General features: G+C 41.9%; 1 protein-coding gene across 2 annotated transcripts in view; it reads left to right on the top strand.

The window, feature by feature from the left end:
- Nucleotides 1–18712, top strand: part of plpp3 (phospholipid phosphatase 3) — a 42695-nt gene continuing 23983 nt past the window's right edge. For both annotated transcript variants that reach the window (XM_066677437.1, XM_066677438.1), the window contains exon 1: nucleotides 1–574. In XM_066677437.1, coding sequence (XP_066533534.1) covers nucleotides 433–574 — 142 coding nt within the window. In that variant the 5' untranslated portion in view covers nucleotides 1–432. The remainder of the gene's footprint in view (nucleotides 575–18712) is intronic.

Below are 18712 nucleotides of genomic sequence, written 5' to 3'. Positions count from 1 at the left end.
AGGAGGAGGAGACGGAGGAAGGGGACTTAAAACTCGAGCTGGAGTTCCAGCTCTTTTAAAACCCCGCTCTCGCCTCGTCCCCCCCACAAGAAGCCCTCTAACAGCCAGAGCCGAAGCGGACTCGAGCCTCCACTCACTGAAAGGACACTAAACGAGGGGCCATTGTTTTCATTTGATAGCCCAAGACGACACCCCGCGTTTACTTCACTCGTTTCAAACAACTCTTCGTGTTCATACAGACACAGAGAGTGAGAGAGGATCCACAGGACAACACGTCTACCAACTTTTAATGACTTTTCTCATCACCTAAACTGGACCTCGACTCCGCATCATCTTGACGAGTCCGTGTTGTGTAGCCGTTACTTTTCAGCGGGTTCATCTTCTCGTGTGGACTGAGGTGGTTTTTAAAAGCGAGGAGGACGGAGCTCTCACATGCCAAAGTACGTGTATGAGAAGGCAATGGCACCCGAAACAAGAAACGGTGGAACCTCGACTTTAAATAGCAGCAGCAGCAGCATCAACAAGAGCAAGAGGAAACTTTTAATAGTCCTAGACATCCTCTGCCTTATCTTAGGTAAGTGTTCAAAAGCATACGTTTAGAAAATCGTTCTTTCACGTCAGCTTCACTGAATCCTGTCCAGCGCCAGCAGCATCTTTTAAGCGGGCGGCACTTCTGCCGTTGACCTAAGTAAAGTTAAGATAAGGTCTTGATAGGATTGTGTTAGACCACTTGAACGACTGGAAGACACTAGGATCGGTCGAGCTGTTGCCAAGGCTTTTGATATTCAAATAAAACGCACGATAGGCTTGTGTAACAAAATGCAAATCCCTAAAGCCTGTATTTTGCAACCCGTGTTTAAGTGAGGCTGTTTTTGCATCGTTATCGCGTTAAACAGAAGCAAGCGTCGTTAAAATGCTCTTATCGCAGAGAAATACGGGGTGGACACAGATGGCACCACTGTTTAAATGGGACTGTCCAATCGACTTAATAAAGTGGGTGTGAAATGGGCGCCTATAAAACCCACCACACATTTCCATGCTTATCGTGGACTGGCAGTGTTTGTTGTCAGCTTTACCAAGGAGAGCCTCCCTGACTAAAATAGTCAATTTTTTTTCGAGGCAGACATTAATTAATATTATTTATCAGGAGCCTAAAACAAGTGGAGGAGGCAGTAGTTATATTCTCAGGTTTTATTGCCCCATTCAGGGACACATGATCTTGAGCACCCTGTGAAATGTCACTGCTATTTTGCCACTGATTACTCTGCTCTGTTCTTATGTGGGGGTCTTTATCATGAAGTTTTTTTTCATTTGTTTATTTTTTTCAGGGTTTCATGTCACAACAATCTTTTTTTCTTTATTATTGGGAACATTCACACCTTTTAAGTTCAGACTAATGCTTCCTAGTCTCCAAATGATCTCCCAGACTTTTGCGTGTATGTGATATATCATCTTTGCTGTCAGACACCTGTGTGCTAGTCACCTTCTGCACTGGGCTGTTTAGAACAGGCGAAAAGTGGGCAGCTGAAGATGTGTGAAGTCCCAGGGTGTTGATGGCTTGACTTCACTCATATTGTTTGAGTGTCTGGAAGCTGTCAGAGCGAGCTGTCCCAAAGCCAGTGCGCATTCAGGGACTGGGATTACCGAGCATCAGGCCAATGCTCTGCATTCTTCCAGGAGCCCCTCTCCTCAAATTCTCCTTTCACCAGCTGGCTCATCTCCTTTCAGAGCATGCCACGGCATCATATCGACTTTCTCTCGGAGCGGAGAGGCAGGTCGAGTGCCCCTCTGTCCTTTTGTTCCCGGGAATGTGGAGAATAATCGCTTAAATGTGTGGTTTTAGAGAAACAGGGCCAAGCTCTTTAGAAGAATGGGATGGGGTGGGAGAGGGGGGTTTGTCCTTAAAGGTGCTGCAGAGATTTCAACAGGCAACTGCTCTGGGAATCAGAATCTTGGCTTGGAAAGTGAGATTGGTCAGCAGGTGGTAGAGAGAATAGTTTCAGCAGTAGTATGATATCCAAACAGTTGGAGACATTTTTGGATGTTGGTATAAAAACATAAACACAAGAATTGAGCTGAGGCTTCTAAACCTTTCAAAGCTTAATGTGCTTACTGCAAAAACACCCATCACCCCCTCCTCAACCAGCTTCTTTTCTTAATGGAAAAAAAAAATGTAGGATTGTGAAAATGTAGGATTTTACAGTGCTTGTTTTACAAGCACTTTCAAACAAACCCAAACAAGGCTCGTGCTCACATGTGGTGAACGTAGGCATGGAAAGACATAAACTACATATGGAGCGAATCTCCTGCCTAAAACCGACTTCCTTTCCAATTTAGGAGATGGCGCTGCTGACGATTGTGCGCATCAAAAGCAGGGCACAAACAAACATGTTCTTTGTGATGGTAAAGAAAGGGTGGGTGCACTGCTTTATGTTGAGGGGGGTGCTGTGAAAGAGAGGAGACTCTTTTAGATGGGGATTTGGGGAGGGGGGGCCTGCAAGGTTGCAGGCCACTTGAAGAATGTCTGATTGAATGGGCTTTGTTCATGCAGACGCTATGGGAATAGTCTGCGCAAGGGCGGGATGCTTGGGGTTCCATCTGTTGTATGGATGTCCTGCTATGGTTCTCTCTCTTTCTCTGTCTCCCTCTTTCCATTCTGCCTTGAGTGCCACATTCCGTATCATCCTGTCTTTCACAATATTACCTCTTCCATATTTAAAAGCAGGGGTTTTGCTTTTAAGTAAGTTCCCTCTCTTTTCAAAGTATCTCTCCAATTGCAGTTTTGATAACTGCAAGAATGACATAGCACAGGTTACAGACTGACCTCAAATTGGGCCGAGTGAGGTCATCTCTGATAGACTAGATTTTTTTGTGTAACTTTTGTCTGAATTTTCATTGATCTCCACAAAACCATTTGCTAGCAAAACATCTCTCTTATCGTTATCACTGCTGCTGATGGCAGTTTGGTGCTGTCTTCTATCAGCAGCATGATTGTGAGCAGTTAGACAGATCGTGTCTGAAGAGCCATGCCTCCCACTGAGATCCTCCAGAGAGAGTGGAGGGCTGGCAGGCTCATTACCATACAGTAGTGCACTAAAGCAGAGGAGGCTTGTCCCTTGGATCATCCTACCCGCCCCCTCCCAAGGGGGCTATGAAGGAGGGGCAGGGTCAGTCATGACATACATTCCTGTCCATGCTACAGCATCAGCCGCAGCCACCAGACACCCCCCCCCCCACCAGGTTGTATGGTGGGCAGCTTGATATATAGTTGGAGCCTAGGTATTTGCATCAAAGTTTGGCTATCTGTTGATCAGTTAGCTGAGTGTGTTGTGGTTCATACCAGGCACACGCTATAAGACTGTGGTGGCCACCAGTGGTGAACTTATTGGGGAAGCTCCAGACAGAATTTGGTCAGGCTGCAGTTGAGTTTGGACAGAATTTTATAGGGTTGCAGACCAGTTTTATAACTTGGCTACAGTTGTGTTTGGAGTCTGAACTTGGTCGTTTTTGCCAGGCTGGGTGCAGATTGTTCTTGGGCAATCCTCAGTCCAGAATTTTAGGTTGGATTCTTGTGACGCCGTACTTTCCTTTGGGATGTTTGTTATGGAGAGACATGCTCGACGGCAGGAAACCATGTTCTAAAAACAGGCACTCACCTAAGCGGCATTGTGCTCTATGTCTTTCTTTAAGCTCACAATGCAGCTAGGCCACCATTCAAGGGTGGGCAGAGCCTGAGCATGCTCTGTGCATTTTAACGCAGTCTGTCTGAACAACATGCCTTGTGCTGGCATTAAGATGACTTTTAGCCCAGTTGGCTGCAAGGAAATGCAGAAACTCTGAATGGAAAAAGTTTGCTTGTTTATGTGTGGAAATGGAAGTGATAACTGTCTCTCTGTGGTTACTGGTGTGTTTCAGAGTGCACTGAGTTAAAACAACACCAGAACCACTTGGCACTCTTGACATTTTTTTCTCTCTCAGGGTTTACCTGGGCAAGTGCATGATCAAAGTGGAGGAAAAGGGTTTGGCCGCCTTGATTCTGGCCATTTATAACTTCTCTCTGATCTGTGGCATTCCAGGAGGGGTAGGCGGGCAGAGTTATAGTGTGGTGGGGAACCCGTGGGAGACTGGCTCGTTTAGGACCCTCAGCTCCAAACCTGGCCACGTCTATAAATATTTTCCAAAATTTTTTAAATTCTTCAACCCAGGTCAGCTTAGCCCCTGCTCTAGACATGACATCTGGTATAATTTTGGGCCGAGGCGTATGCAGAGCCAAACTCAGGAAAGGGTGGGAAGAGGAAAAGGTAATCTCTCTCTCTCTCTCTATTCTTCCACTCGCGGTCCTAGGTGTGGCCAGCTGTGCTGTGAAACGTAATCCTTCTCTTTTTCCGGACCATTTCCTCGAGCACAAAACCTGTCTCGCTCTCCTTTTTTTCTCTCTCCCTCTCCCTCATTGACTTGCAGGAGACCCTCTGAAGCTGCCATGCAGAATTTTGGAAAAGCCGCCTGCTCCGAGCTGTCATACACTCAGCCTGATGAAACCCTCCTGTGCTGTCTGTAATAGCAGCATCAATAACACTAATATTTCACTAGGCCTGCAATTGTTTAATGCCCCCGCCCCCCACCACCTCCATGGAATTGCCAGCTGCCCTTAAGATTGTGTGGATGTTTAATAGTGAATAGCTTATAAGAAACACATATAATAATTATTATAAAGTTACCATTCTGAAGGCGTTCAAACACTAACCACAATAAATGCCTGTTTATTTTGGCCACCACCAACCTCTCTCACTCAGTATAGCCTTAATATGTCCAAGACACTTTTGCCTGTTGTTACCAGGATATTTGGGTTGTATGCAGGATAAGCTGTATGTTTGTAAACAAGCCCAGCCTAATGTACACAGAGATGGCATCAGGCAGGCGCCGGGGGATGTCTTGTGCTGAACCCCAGGCCACTCTCTGTATACATCAGACCGTTTAGTCAAAGACGCTTAATTTCCACCTGGATGGGGCAAGAGGCCATGATTGTGGTCAGTGTAATGCACCCTGGAGTTAGGAGAGTCATAATTTCACAGTGGGAGAGACCGGTGGTGTTTAGAGAACACACTGCGAGTAGAGCACAGGAGCATCCTAATACATAGCTAAACTCCTGCTGGTCATGAACTCTCATTCATGCCATAGTAATTTGTAATATAAGCTGATTGTAACATTTGTTGGTATTATGGCTGTATCTAGGAAGAAGAGAAATGTTCCCTGTGTTGTACAGTGCATTATTCGGCATTGCTAGAAGTCATTGCTTGGGGTCGTCTCTGCAAGGACAGGTATAATTATTTAAATGTGTAGTTTGCTTGCATCACAGTTTTGAAATTGCAATTACAAAGCCGCTCACACGTTGTCGAAACAACAGTGGCTTAGTTAGCTTCAGCAACACCACTGCTTTTTGGTGAACACTATTTGGTGATCTAGTGTTTAGGGATGATGGTGAATAGCTGATCATCATTACTTTATTAAAATATCATAAAATGCTAACAGTGCTAAACTGGAGCAAACTAACAGTGATACTAACAGAAATAATTCCCAGCTCTGACTTATGAGGTCAGTGGAAAGCGGCATGCATCATTATCAAATATGAATGTGCATCTTTTAGGTCTGAAAATCCTGTTAATTACAGTGAAAGCAGGTGAAAAAATGATTAGTAATAAGCTGGAGAAAATGACCAGCACATTCCCACACAGTCAACTGTTAAAACATCCTCGGTTTACCTGACTTTTGTCCATTTGTGTATCACTTTGTGCCCCCTTGCGTGGGAAGAACATGTGTTTTTTTTTTTTTTTTTGTGTGTGTGTGTTCTCAGTTCAGGACTGCAAGAGTGCGTCTCACTGCGCACGTGTGGCTGGTTTCCGAGGCTGCTGGCCATGTGGTTTAATTACACAGCCCCAGGATTTATGGGACTGAGCGGCCTGCCTGAGGTAGTAATTAGATGGATGCACATGGGTGTCTTGCAGCTGTGTGTGTTTGCGTGGGGCAGTGTTATCAAACACTGCAGGAAACGTCAGTGGAGCAATGCACTGATAACATACCTCTGCCTTTTGTTAAATACCTGAAAGCTTTTCTTTTCCACTGAGGCTTCATTATCAGCCAACAAGCTAATCAAGTCCACATGCATTTTACTCCTTTATTGCCATCAAACTGTTTTGTAGTACAATAGGAAATTTGCCTAATCAATTGGAGCACGAAACGCATACTGTGCCCACCCCCCAACTCCCCCCCCCCCCCACACACATCTCCTGCTTGCTTTGTGGGCCTATTTTCCATGGAGACAGAATCCATTTAACTTATTTACACTGATCTTAATTATAGTTTATTTCCTCTTGTAGGCCCCTACTGAGTTCTATAAACCATTGTTACTGAAAAGTGATGATTATTGTGTCTTTGTGTGTGTTGGGCCTGTGTACCCATGCACAGAGAATTTTGTGGGGGGCAGCAGCTCAAAAATAAACTTAAATTTTAATTTACAGCATTTTGCACCCATTTTTGTCATGTTTTGGATTAAACCAATTTTGACCCAAATGGATCTTAAGGAAATGTCATATCAAATGCAGTTATAATACACGTTGACCAAGAAGGCACCTACAGTACCTACCTTTGTTGTGAACGCTGTGTGTGTATGCAAGGATAAAGTGTTGGTCAGTAGTAGTAGCTTATATAGTAGTATTATAGTCTCAACCCTACTTAACCTGCTTAAGACTGGACAGAACAGTCTCCCCTCAGTTTATGGAGCAGGGTTATAATTCCAGGGTGTTTTCAGGAATGTGATTTTGTGGAATCTGGTGTGTGTGTGTGCGTGCATGCACTCTGGAATGAGATTTCAGGAATCTTGTGTGGGCATCTGTTAAACAAACCGCATCTATGTCCAAAAGGCCAAGGACGATTTCAACAGGCCCCAATCTTTCTCTGTCCTTATTTTCTCTCTCTCTCTCTGTTCTCTCTTTACCAGTCTCTTTATCTCTCTCTCTCTCTCTCTCTCGCTCTCTCACACACACATCTCTCACTGGGTCATATGGATTAAGACCTGGGTGTTCTACATTCCACTGTTTGTGCCTAGCTGCTCTCCCTAAAGGCCAGTCACCTCAGGGTCACTTGCAGCCTCTAATTCACTTCCCCATAGAAAGAAACAAGAAATCATAATATGTGCTGCCATATTTGAAGTTCATCAAATATTATTCAAAAGTTTCAAACGTTGACATAGCTATTCCAAAATAGTCATGTCATCTCTTTAATCCTTTGGAAAGCTATATTTTGACAGGCAACTAAAGTTCCACTTAGTGAGGAACATAACGGCTGTTTATTTTGCTGGAAAGTGCAACACACTTCAGTATGCAAATGTGTAGCAGAAGGGAAAGAAAGAATGAATGAGTGGTGGGTGAGAGCAAAATAGAGGTGGGGGGTAATTACCTGTGGGTTGATGTTTCCTTTGTGGGAACTTTTCTTTTTTCTTTTTTTTCTTTTCTCTTATGCCACATGATGACACAGTGCCTTGATCCTGTGCACACACACACAGTTGACATTTTTTATTGTACATGTCATCTTAATTGAAAAAAAAATTGTAGTTTATATAACACACAAAGCTCTCAATACACACACACACACACACACACACACTTCACATGCAGAATTGGTCTGAGCTCTGCAAAGATGTGGTTTGTGGCATCACCACATGAAGGAAGTAGAAACTAAAAAAAGATTTCCTATTGTTTCTGTAGAAAGAAAACATGTCTCTCAATTTTTTTGTTGATTTTTGACATTGTGTGAAAATTTGATTATGAATGAACCAATGGAAATACTTCAGAATTACTTGGAGTACAATCTTTTTACATTGAGTTACACTGAATTTTGTTGATACCTGTTTTTTCTTTGGACAGTGACTTTGCATACATATACAAAATCTTCTCAGGAAGCCCCAATTGGATGTGTTATGTCTTCTATTTGGTGACCGTCCATTCTTAAATCTGCCATTTTGTATGTAATGTAATTCCATTCACCCTGCACAGTAGATGCCTGTTTGGAACGAGGCAGAAAATGTCAGAGCCAGCTGTTAAAACCATCCTGCTAATCCTGTTAGCATCTTTATTGGCCTCTCGCTACTAAATTGCAACCTGATTTTGTTAAGGCTTTGGCCAGACACTGAGCTTCACTAAATAACGGTGTGGATAAATAACTGGGGTTTAGCTATAAGGTTTGGTACGAGGCAACAAGAGAGGATGTGTTGCACAATGAAGTGTATCTAACCCTTAATCAAACGTACACACCATTTCTTAAGTCTGCACAATATCTCGGAAGTCCTTGCATTCAAATATAGAGCAAACATAAAATAATACACTACTGCTCATTCCCAATGCCACACAAACATAACTCAGTCTAACCCAGACGTGCATTAACATCTCTCCCATGCCACCCCAAAACGGGTCTAAATGTAGCTGTAGCTGTCTGGTTAACATGACTGCAGACTTCTATGTATAGGCACGGTTATAACATCATGTTCACAGCAGACAGTGATCCTGTAGCTGCAGGGCTGGGTGGGTAAAAGGGCCAAAGGCTGAGATGTAGCAGAGTAAGCAGCCTCTGAAGGTGGCTGCACAAGCCTGGATTAACCTCTTAACCTCTGGGATTATTATTCAGTTATAAATATTGAATGTTTCAGGCTGCTATGAATTATGTAGTCGTAAATGAATGGAAGTCTGTACCCATGGTCAAATTTGAGGGTTTGTGAATAAACCCGACTTCCAGTTTTGCTTTTTAATTAAAGAAAGGAATGGAAATACAAAAATGAAATCTTGCTTATGTTTTTAAACCTCATAAGTAATGGTCAGTAATAATTAAAGTATATTATTTCAATACATTTTTGGATCTCATAGAAAAAATCAGAAACCTGTGTTGATGCTGTGGTAACTTTAAATAAATGCCACATATGTGTTCACAAGCAGAAGAATTTATATTGGGATTTTAGTTTAAAGAACAAAGATATTGATATATTTGCCATGATTTGATCCTGTCAAAACAGAATGTGAAATGAATAATAACTAACACCGTCAGTGGAATATGTAAATATGTTTCAATGTAACAACAAAACAACATCAATAACCCTAAACTTCTTAATGCCAAAATCAGAAAAAGCAAATCCGCTTAAGTAAGTGAGACAAACTGCTAGTGTTCCTTTCCTCTTATTTTCTCCTGTAAGCAGAAAACACATGGGTTTGGCCTTTGACTCAGAAAAACAGCCACAAACAGTATAAGCAGTGCAGCGGAAACACATAACATGTTCAGCAGAACTGCATGTTGAGACATATTAAGGATTTTAGTGGCATGCTATAAGAGTCTCATGACTTTTACTTTGACATTCTAGGGCCCTGCACTCTTGAGACTTAAGTAAACTGTGAGCTTCTTTATTTTCTTTAAGGAAACCACAGTAAATTATATTTATGCACACCCACGTCCACTCTTAGGTAAACACATCTCCTTCTCTGCCCTGCCATAAGCTCTGTATGTAGTAGGCCGAAAAGGGATCAAAAAGGCAAAATAACAGAGCAGCGTCAATGCGTCTCAAGAAGACGCTGCACTACAATTTTCCCCCCAAGTGGGTCATTTCTGCTGCTTCGCTGGGGGATATCTTGTAAATACAGAGAGCTTGCTTGAATACAGTGGAAGTAAATAGAGATGCACATGGACTGTACAATGTCTGTAAGCATGTCAATGTAACTGTTTCCTTGAAACATGGACACTAGTTTTTCAGTTCCTGGTTTGGCTTAGTCTTTAAATAGTACTTTAAATGTTATTATATATTATATATATTATATATTATATATATAATATATAATATATGTATATTTCTGAGAGATTCATAGTTTCCTTGGATGGTGCATTTGTATAGCACACTCTGGTATGTGTCCTTTTCCATGTGGTGCAGGTGTGATAGGTCTGTGACGATGCTGTCCGATCAGAAGCCTGCATGCAAGTGAAAAGCCAGTGTCCTGGCGCTGATTTCTGTGAGTGGAAATTGCTGTGCATAAGCACATGTTTTCAGCTGGTCTGCGGCCCCACGGCCTGTCCAGTGCATTGAGGGACTGAGAAAGGAAGGATTGGCACTGAGGGTGATTACGCTGACCACAGCAGCTTGCACAGACAATGCTGAGCGGCTCTCAGTGTGTGTGGGTATGAGAGAGAGAGAGAGAGAGAGAGAGAGAGAGAGAGAGAGAGAAATAGCAACAGTGGGGCTCTCCCACTTACAGTACACACGTGCAGGCACAAATCTGCCATCTTTGATCTACTGACAATAACAGACCAGGGAAAAGACTCACATCAACAGTTCCTGTATCTGGCATCAAAATGGCATCATTAGCTTATCATGTATGAAGGGGCATTACACTCCCTTAGTAAGCTCATTTATGTTGTTCTATTCCTGTTACGCATTTTAAGGTCAGAATGTGGTACAATAATTTACCGTATGCATATATTTCTGACCACATTAGCCTTGATATTAAGCACAAAGGGTATACATCGGAAACACACTCACTAGCTCATCTTTTTCCACTCATAGTTCCTGTCAGTCATCCTTTAGCCTTCATCAGTGGTCAGTTTCTGACCACAGTGCCACTGAATTTAGCACGGGATGTGTGTATCTCATAAGCCCCTCCCCTTCTATTTTTGGTGCCCAACCCAGCAGTGACATTAAATTCCACCTGATGCATCCAAAACAGTGCAGTAGCCTGAAACCTATGCCTACAATGTAGGTGTCAATGCTGTTTTAATATTAATAATTTTAATAATAATAATAATAATAATAATATTAATATTTGTTCAGTGGTGGTTCTATGGTGGTCCCTTTCCACGGCAAAACAGATATATGATATAGTGATGATTTCTATGTTATATTAAAAGGAATAATACAGTTCAGCCTCCTATGACCATTTCTCATTTTCGTACCAGTAGAAGCCACTGTTATTCATTACTGATTATGCATCTTATCATATTTACTTGGGGTCTGGAGGGAGATGGGCTTTTACAATGAGCACACCCACGTACATACACACACAAACAAGATCTAGAAGTGGATATTTATTTAATCCTTTTTTATTCAAGTCTGTGAGTATTTTTCCTTCAGAATCTAGAATCGTGTTAAAGCTGCTAAACACAACATAAAAACAAGCAGCACAGTGTATTCACATATGTTCACTGAAGTTTCTAAAGTTTATGGCCAAACTTTGCTGCAGCTGAACATGAGTGTACACATGTTCTTGTGTGTGTGTATATGTGTTTATGTAAGGGTCAGTGCCTCTTATGCCACCAGGAAGGACCGGAAAGGGGGGATGCAGGCTTAAGAGTTCACAGTTCAGAGGACAGAGGTCAGCTGGGGCATTAATTTGAGTTTGAAGTGATGGCGCACCACACACCATGTGTGTGAGTTTTTGAAATGCCAATCCAGCTTGAAATGCACCTCTTGACTCCAGAGGAATGCCACCCAGTACTGCCTAATACCAGCAAACAAGTGCAGCGCACACACATATGTATATATAAAGTGCTTAGTAGTAATACCCCCAGCACACACACACACACACACACACACACACACACACACACACACTGACCTTAATATATAAAGTCAATAGACCAAGGCCATAGACAGCAAGATTATTTCCAGCTGATATTGATTTTCAGTATCAGTGGTATTGACAAAAACCGAAAAAAAACCAGCAATGTATATCATAAGGATGACTTTCTGGATGACTTTAAATTCAATGCACAGTAGATAACAACTATATAAATAAAGCTTATTAATAGTAAATAAACAAAATACAAAGCTCACTTCTATCTGGTTAATGTTTCCAGTGTTTATAGTATGAAAGGTGTGTAATGAATTAATTATTAGTGTAATTGTAATTAATTGGTAGGGGATCCTTTGAGTATATGGATTCAATGACAGAGAAACATGGCTATATTAACGTTTTTCATTTATACCATTCTGAAGTATTTAATTTTGTCAGGAACTTTGTGCCGGTTTCCCGCTCTTTCTCCTCTTGCTCGCTTATTTGTTCTCTCTCTCCCTCCCTGCCCCCTCCCTCAGTAATTAATGAACTCTTCCTCTAGAGTTTCCCTTGTTCCCAGCAGCAGTGTCCCTCTCTCATTGTGTGCCTCTCTGGCACTGGCTGATTAGGTCTGGCAGCGCTCCACTCATTCTCCACAGAGCCATTCCCACAGGGGACTGTATGCCCTTGTTTGTGCCCCCTGTGCCTTCCCTTTCCAGGTCTTTAGGACTGGGAGTTGGGCCCTCACCCCCAAGCCTCTCGTCTACTGAACATAAAGCCATCTCTGATAATGCAATCAGCAGAGCTGAAAACCTAATTTGACACAAACCTCTTCTCAGTGGTCTTTAACTCTTGTGTGGTGCAGTTACTGGCAACCATAACAATCATTATGTAAGTCTGTATTCATTACTTTGTCCTTGATGGTCTTTGAAACAAAAAATTATGTCAGATTTTTCAGCAAATGACACAGTGATGTTTGTAAGCAGAAGAGGGGAAGATTTAACACTGTCTTGTTTTACTTACAGAAATCACTGTAACCACTTTCTCACATGAAAATGAAAGGGAAAAGGTGAGAATTCTCAGTTAGAGTCAATATTAGTGCCTTTGTTTTGGTATAGCATTAGATTAGCAAAGTAAAGGTGATATTCCCTTTTCTGGATTATTGTGTAGTTATTATGACTATTGAAAATTTAAAGACTACTTATACACTTGCCTCTTTATTTAGTCAGTTTTATCTACTGTAAAGCTTGTATTTAAAATAAAAGGGTACATGTTATGCTTGCACCTCAAGGTTTAAATGCAACAATAAAATAACCAGACTAAATATGATGACTAATATGGACCACTAACAGAGTAAGACCACTTAAGGGTTTGACACATTTCCTTCCCTCAAACAGCGTCATGCTGGTGGTGGAGCATAGCTTGGGCCGATGGCAGCTGTAGTAGTCAGAGAAGCTGTCTGGAACAAATTCCCCCATATCAGGTTGTGTGTGAGTGAATTTCCCCCCTCAGGCAAAGTGAAGAGGTGTGTGCGAGTGAGGTGGCAGAGGCAGTTAGCCAATAACTCTTCCTTTTCTGCTAGCTCAGACTAGCATTGCTGACTTGATGTGTCACTGAAAGAAGAAGATCAAGTTGCGTTATCAGAAAAGCTACATTAATTATGGGTTACGTTGGCATACGTCAACGATGCCAAGTCTCATACTGAACAGGAAGTTAATCTCCTCTCACCTGTACATGAGTCAGCATCCTTTATTATTAATGCTGCCTCCCTAGTGAACTTGGCGACGGCAGCTCATGACTACTTTTGTACTTAGGATACTTCCCAGGAATAAACCTGGAGCTATTGGATTGATTTGGATTAAGAAAATTTGCACGAATGCAGGAGCTTAAAAAGGCACCTGCTTATCTCCCATAGACACAGCTAAGCTGTGCTCTCTGTTGCCAATTTAGCTAAATCAGATTTCTTTTGCATGTTCACTGTAAGAACATGCACATGCTGATGCATTGTTTGGATCACAATAGAGCTAGGCAGTACGTTTTCATTTACTTCTCTTACAGTGTCTTAAAAAGTGTCTTTAGACATGTAATTGAACATGGAATTGTAAATGATGATCAGAAGTAAATCAAGAACGTCATGATGAAGTTTGTTCATTTATGTGTGTGAGTTAATTATAGGAATGAGTCTTCTCTCATCATGTCTCTCCAGTGGTTTTAATGTCTGAAGGTGTTTTTTTTTTCTCACTTAGTGTCATCTTGCTTCACGTCTGGCACACGCAAATGCCAGCCTTCTCACATGAGGGCTGACCTCTGCCCCTGTCCTGATCAGTCTTAATAGTGTCAGTAATGCCTTTGTGGGTTTAGCAGAACCTCTGACCCAAATGTGTGTGTGTGTTTGTATGTGTTTTGTGTGGTTCCCTAGCATGTCAAAGCACATATAAAGGATTTCCTCAACTCGTCTTACAATGTACCCTTCCGATTCCACTCCCATGCCCATCATGCACCTTTCACCTAATAATGACCAATCTAAATTTAATGCTAATTCTGCTATTCAGGTTCGTACTCATTTGTGGTCAGTGCTAAAGAGGTGTGGAAGGGGCATCCTGAAACTGACAGTTGTATTCATCATGTCCAGCAAAATAAGAGTACATAATTCTCAGCAGCAGAAAAGTGATGAAGAGTGACCTAATTTGGACAGGCATGCAGACAGCACATGGTACTAGTAATTAGTCTAGTGATTTTTAAAGCACCCTGACATTTTTCTCAAAGACTAATGTTGCATTAGCTTGACACACAGTAAATACAGCTAAGTTCACTTGGTGTAAATTGGGCCATGGGAAATGGCACATTTTAATAAATAGATTATATGGTCTGGCCATATTTAGTTCATGTGGACCAGGAAATGTGCGATTTTAGGATAACATTTGTGGAACTTGATCGCAGCTCTTGGTGATTTTGAATGGTTGAAGGTGGTTGCGTCCTCTCACGCATGTAAGGCTGTATCATTATAGCTGCTTTAATCCAGTTAAACTCTCACACAACCAAAATTAACCCTAAAGCCAATCAAAATAATGCTGTCCATTAAGAGCACACGCACTTGCCCTCTTATTACATGTTTAGGCTGGATGTTTGGAGTTCTCACCAGAGCATCATCTCATACAAAGCAGTGCCAGCAAATCACTTAAATCTTCTCATTTTCTCATGTAAACAGTGCTTTTCACACCACCTCAAATTTCCATTATGCCTTCTTGGCATCTGGGTCATGCTCTCTGAAACTTTAAGCCGCCCATGACGACTGACCGCCTCTCGCTTGTTCCCTGTTTCCAACCAAACGGAACTGTGTACCCACATCTGATAACAACTGGAAAAATCCCCTCTCCTCACTGTGCTCCACTTTGCCACCCACTTCTGATTGTTGTTGTATATGTGTGTGGTATGTGCGTGTGTAGGCCCCTTTGGTTTTTGCTTTCAGTAGTTTTTCATTAGCCTCTAGCTGAGCAATCTGTACTGGAAGCAGCCCTCGGTTCGAAGCAAATATTTACGCCAAACAAATCCAGAGGCTCCTGGGAAATATTCACCCATACTCTTCTCCAACCCATTCTCTCATGACGGTCATTCTGTGACTCTGCCTGATGGCTCCAAGTCTAGCACACTGGCATAAACACCCTGTGTGAAGATGTTTGTTTAACAATTGATCCGTTTGTTTAACTTTTAAGTTACGCTATATTGTGATAGAATTGGAGTTCCATAATAAGTGCTGTGTACCTAAAATAAATAATCAGTAGGATTCACCAGTGTAGGAATTGTAAACAAATCTCTCCCAGTACAGATAGACAAAGATTTACAATGTATAAATATATGAACTATGTGAATCAGAGAAAAATTTTATGTAGCAGTCACATCTAAACATCAGCCTATTTGCAATATTTTTATAAATAATCAGCAGACACCAGTAGTACCCCATTATTATTGTACATCTTATTGTAGCAGGTTTTAGTGTATAATTCCTTTAATTTTTAAATATATGAAAAATTTTCATATTCTGCAAGACAATTTGTGCACACATCAGTCATTTTTAATCAATTTCATTTTCTGAGAGAGAGAGAGAGAGAGAGAGAGCGAGAGAAAGAGAGAGAGAGAGTCTGTTGGTGAACAGGTCAACAGTGCCAGTATGAGGCTCTGATAGGGACAGAGCTGTTTTGGATGAAGTTGTTCTTTGGCTTGCTTTCCGTGATGCAAAAAAAGAGGACTTGGGAGAGAGAGAAATAGAAGATATGGCGAGAATCTCCACATACCACATTGCTCTCATGGTGATGGCATGACCAGCAGAACAATGCCAGACTGGCATAGCAAAGCGGGCACACATAGAGGGCCTTTCATCAACCACTCACACTCTTACACACTCTATTCAGGACTGTTTAGTTTCTGTGGCTGGTCACTTCTCTATGCTCTCCCATTCTGCTCTTGTGCTTGTTTGTAAGACTCTGTGAGGGGTCAGTCCTCTTCCACTGGAGTTCCCACATACACTAAAGATCTGACTCTCTCTCTCTCTCTCTCTCTCTCTCTCTCTCTCTCTCCTTTCTGTCTTATTCTCTTACTTATTCAGCATGTCTCTTTTCTAACTTGCATTTTTGTGCTCTCTCTCTCTCTCTCTTTCTCTCTTTCTCTCTCTCTCTCTCTCTCTCTCTCTCTCTCTCTCTTTCTCTCTTTCTCTCTCTCTCTCTCTCTCTCTCTCTCTCTCTCTCTCTCTCTCTCTCTCTCTCTCTCTCTCTCTCTCTCTGTCTCACCAACTCACTTGCCTTCTTGATTTTCCTCGTTCATTTGCATTATAATTTATCTTTGTGTATGTCCATTGTGCTGTGAGGGGAAATTTCTGAAGGCTTGATTCACACTGGAATTTCCCTGCCCACCAAGCAGACCAAGTTTTTCTGTTAGTGTTGGTGGAGGATGGAAACATGCACCACAGAAACATACACAAGCGTTGGTGAATCCGTGTATGTTATTCAGGTTTGTGAGTGTGTGCACAGATATGTACAAGTTCTGTGTATCTTTGTGTTGCAGCCTGAGAAGGAACAAAAGCCCAAATATGATTCTAGGTCTCAGGTTGCTTCTCTTTATCATCACTGTGACTGTATTTGACACGGCTGGGGGAAGCAGCCAGACTTCTGTATGTGTGCACCCATGTGTGGGTGCATGTGTTTCCACAGCTCATTTCCATGGACTCCTTCCCAGTATCGCAGTCCAATCTGAACCGGTTAACCCTCACCCCTGCCTCACCTTGCATGTGAATGTGCTTCATCATTCCAGTTGGTCTTCGGTGCCCACTAGTCGCTTGTACAGAGCGTAAAACCTCAAAGACTGACAGGCTTTGTTTATGCAGGTGGATAAAAAGTCTAATGCAGCAGTAGTAAGCTGCAGTGCTAACATTCACTAAAACAATATTTTCCAGAAACTAAGTGGCATTAAATGAGGTTATTAATATTAATGATCAGACTTGCCAATGATTGTCGGTACTACGCATATGCAGCATAGCAGTTTCTTTCTTGAAATTTGTAATGCTCAAAATGGTGAAGCAAAAGTAACATAAAAGTGCTGTGATGTCTAGGTTATCTAAAGAGAGTGGAAAATTATGAACAAGCACAAAATATGTTGTGGAATACATGGTTTGGCATACATCCAGCAGAGCATACTGCAGCGTTAAAAGTCACATTTGGGAATGGTGCTGTGTGTGTTTTACAATAGACCTAGATGGTTCTGTCATGAGGAATGCAAAAAAGCTCACTTGGAGTTCAACGACATGTCCCTTCCAAATGAAACTTAGGTTATACTCCTTGAAGTGTGTGTGTGTGCATTTTCATGTGTGTGTGGTGTCGCCCTTCTCTTTAACCACAAGAACCCAGAACACTCCCACAGCCCTGCCTTCCTCGCCCAAAACTTTGGGTGGCCAGAGAAAGCGTAGCTTTGTTTTTCTTGCTATTCACACATTTTACAACTCTTTAGGGCAGGCTTTCCAAAAGCTCCCGCCACAGTTTTGAGCCATTTTGTATAGGCTTTGCTTTGATTTGGAAATATAAATTTATTTTCCCCACTGGCGGCTGGCTGGTGACAGCTGACGTGTGTTTTGCTGTAGGTGTGACATTTTAATGAGTCGGCCATTTTGGGCTCAGCTCCCAGACTGGCATCTCTCTTTTTTTTTTTGAGAGAGAGCGCTCTGAGCCATTTGTGGAAAACCACTTCTCTGGATTGAGGTTAGTCATTAGGCTGCTATAGTAAATCATCATGCTGTATGCATGTCTTTGCCACATTGTTGGCTGCCTTTGTATTTATCTGTTTAAGTATGCCCCGGCTTTTATTTTCTTTCCATTCAGAAGAGTCTTCCCATCTTTCACAGGAGACACAGCTTCAGGCTGTGAGTCAATAGACCTTGTTTAGCAAAGATTGAATCTCAAATATCTCTGTACTGCATAGGTAGTGTCTTTGGTAGGTCATCAAATAACAACTCCTGCACCCATGTGTGGTATTTGTCAATTTGGGATTCAGCTATTCAGCATGTGTAACATTAATTGCAACTGGGTGTAGAACCAACAGTTTCATAACAAGTCATGTGAGTTTAAACTAGCTTTGTGTAATCATAATAATTAAGAGGAAATGGCCTTTGTGCAAAAATCCATGTCTCATTTATAAAATCTTGAAACCAATATTAGCGTTAATATGAAGTGATGCCATCTGTGCCTACGTTAGCCCCATCAAAGCTCAACAAGTGTATAACCAGAACCCCAACTGCTGATAAAAACTTTAGATTAGAGCCACAACAAACTTGCTCCATATTACACCATTGTGAAGCTATAACAAGACTTAACTTGAATCAGATGGTATTAAGCAGGTAAGAAGTTCAGTGAAGTTCTTTGAATCCCTCTCTCAATTTCAGTTTACCTAAAGGCTTTCATCTAATGCCATTAGTCTGCATTGTCTTAAGCTTTAGACTGCTTTGGCGCTGACAATAGGCTTTGACAGTCTGAGCCTTTTGAAAGGGAAGCTGCTGCTTCTATTGTGCTGCTCTGAGTCAGGCTCTTTTTTTTTGTACCCACTTTACAGCTTACAGTGAAGTTCTGTATTGTTTGAATGTGCTAGGCATACAG

Source organism: Hoplias malabaricus, chromosome 7 (assembly GCF_029633855.1).
Source record: "Hoplias malabaricus isolate fHopMal1 chromosome 7, fHopMal1.hap1, whole genome shotgun sequence".
NCBI lineage: Eukaryota > Metazoa > Chordata > Actinopteri > Characiformes > Erythrinidae > Hoplias > Hoplias malabaricus.
The sequence above is the reverse complement of the archived record's forward strand: the minus strand, read 5'-3'. Positions and strand labels throughout refer to the sequence as shown.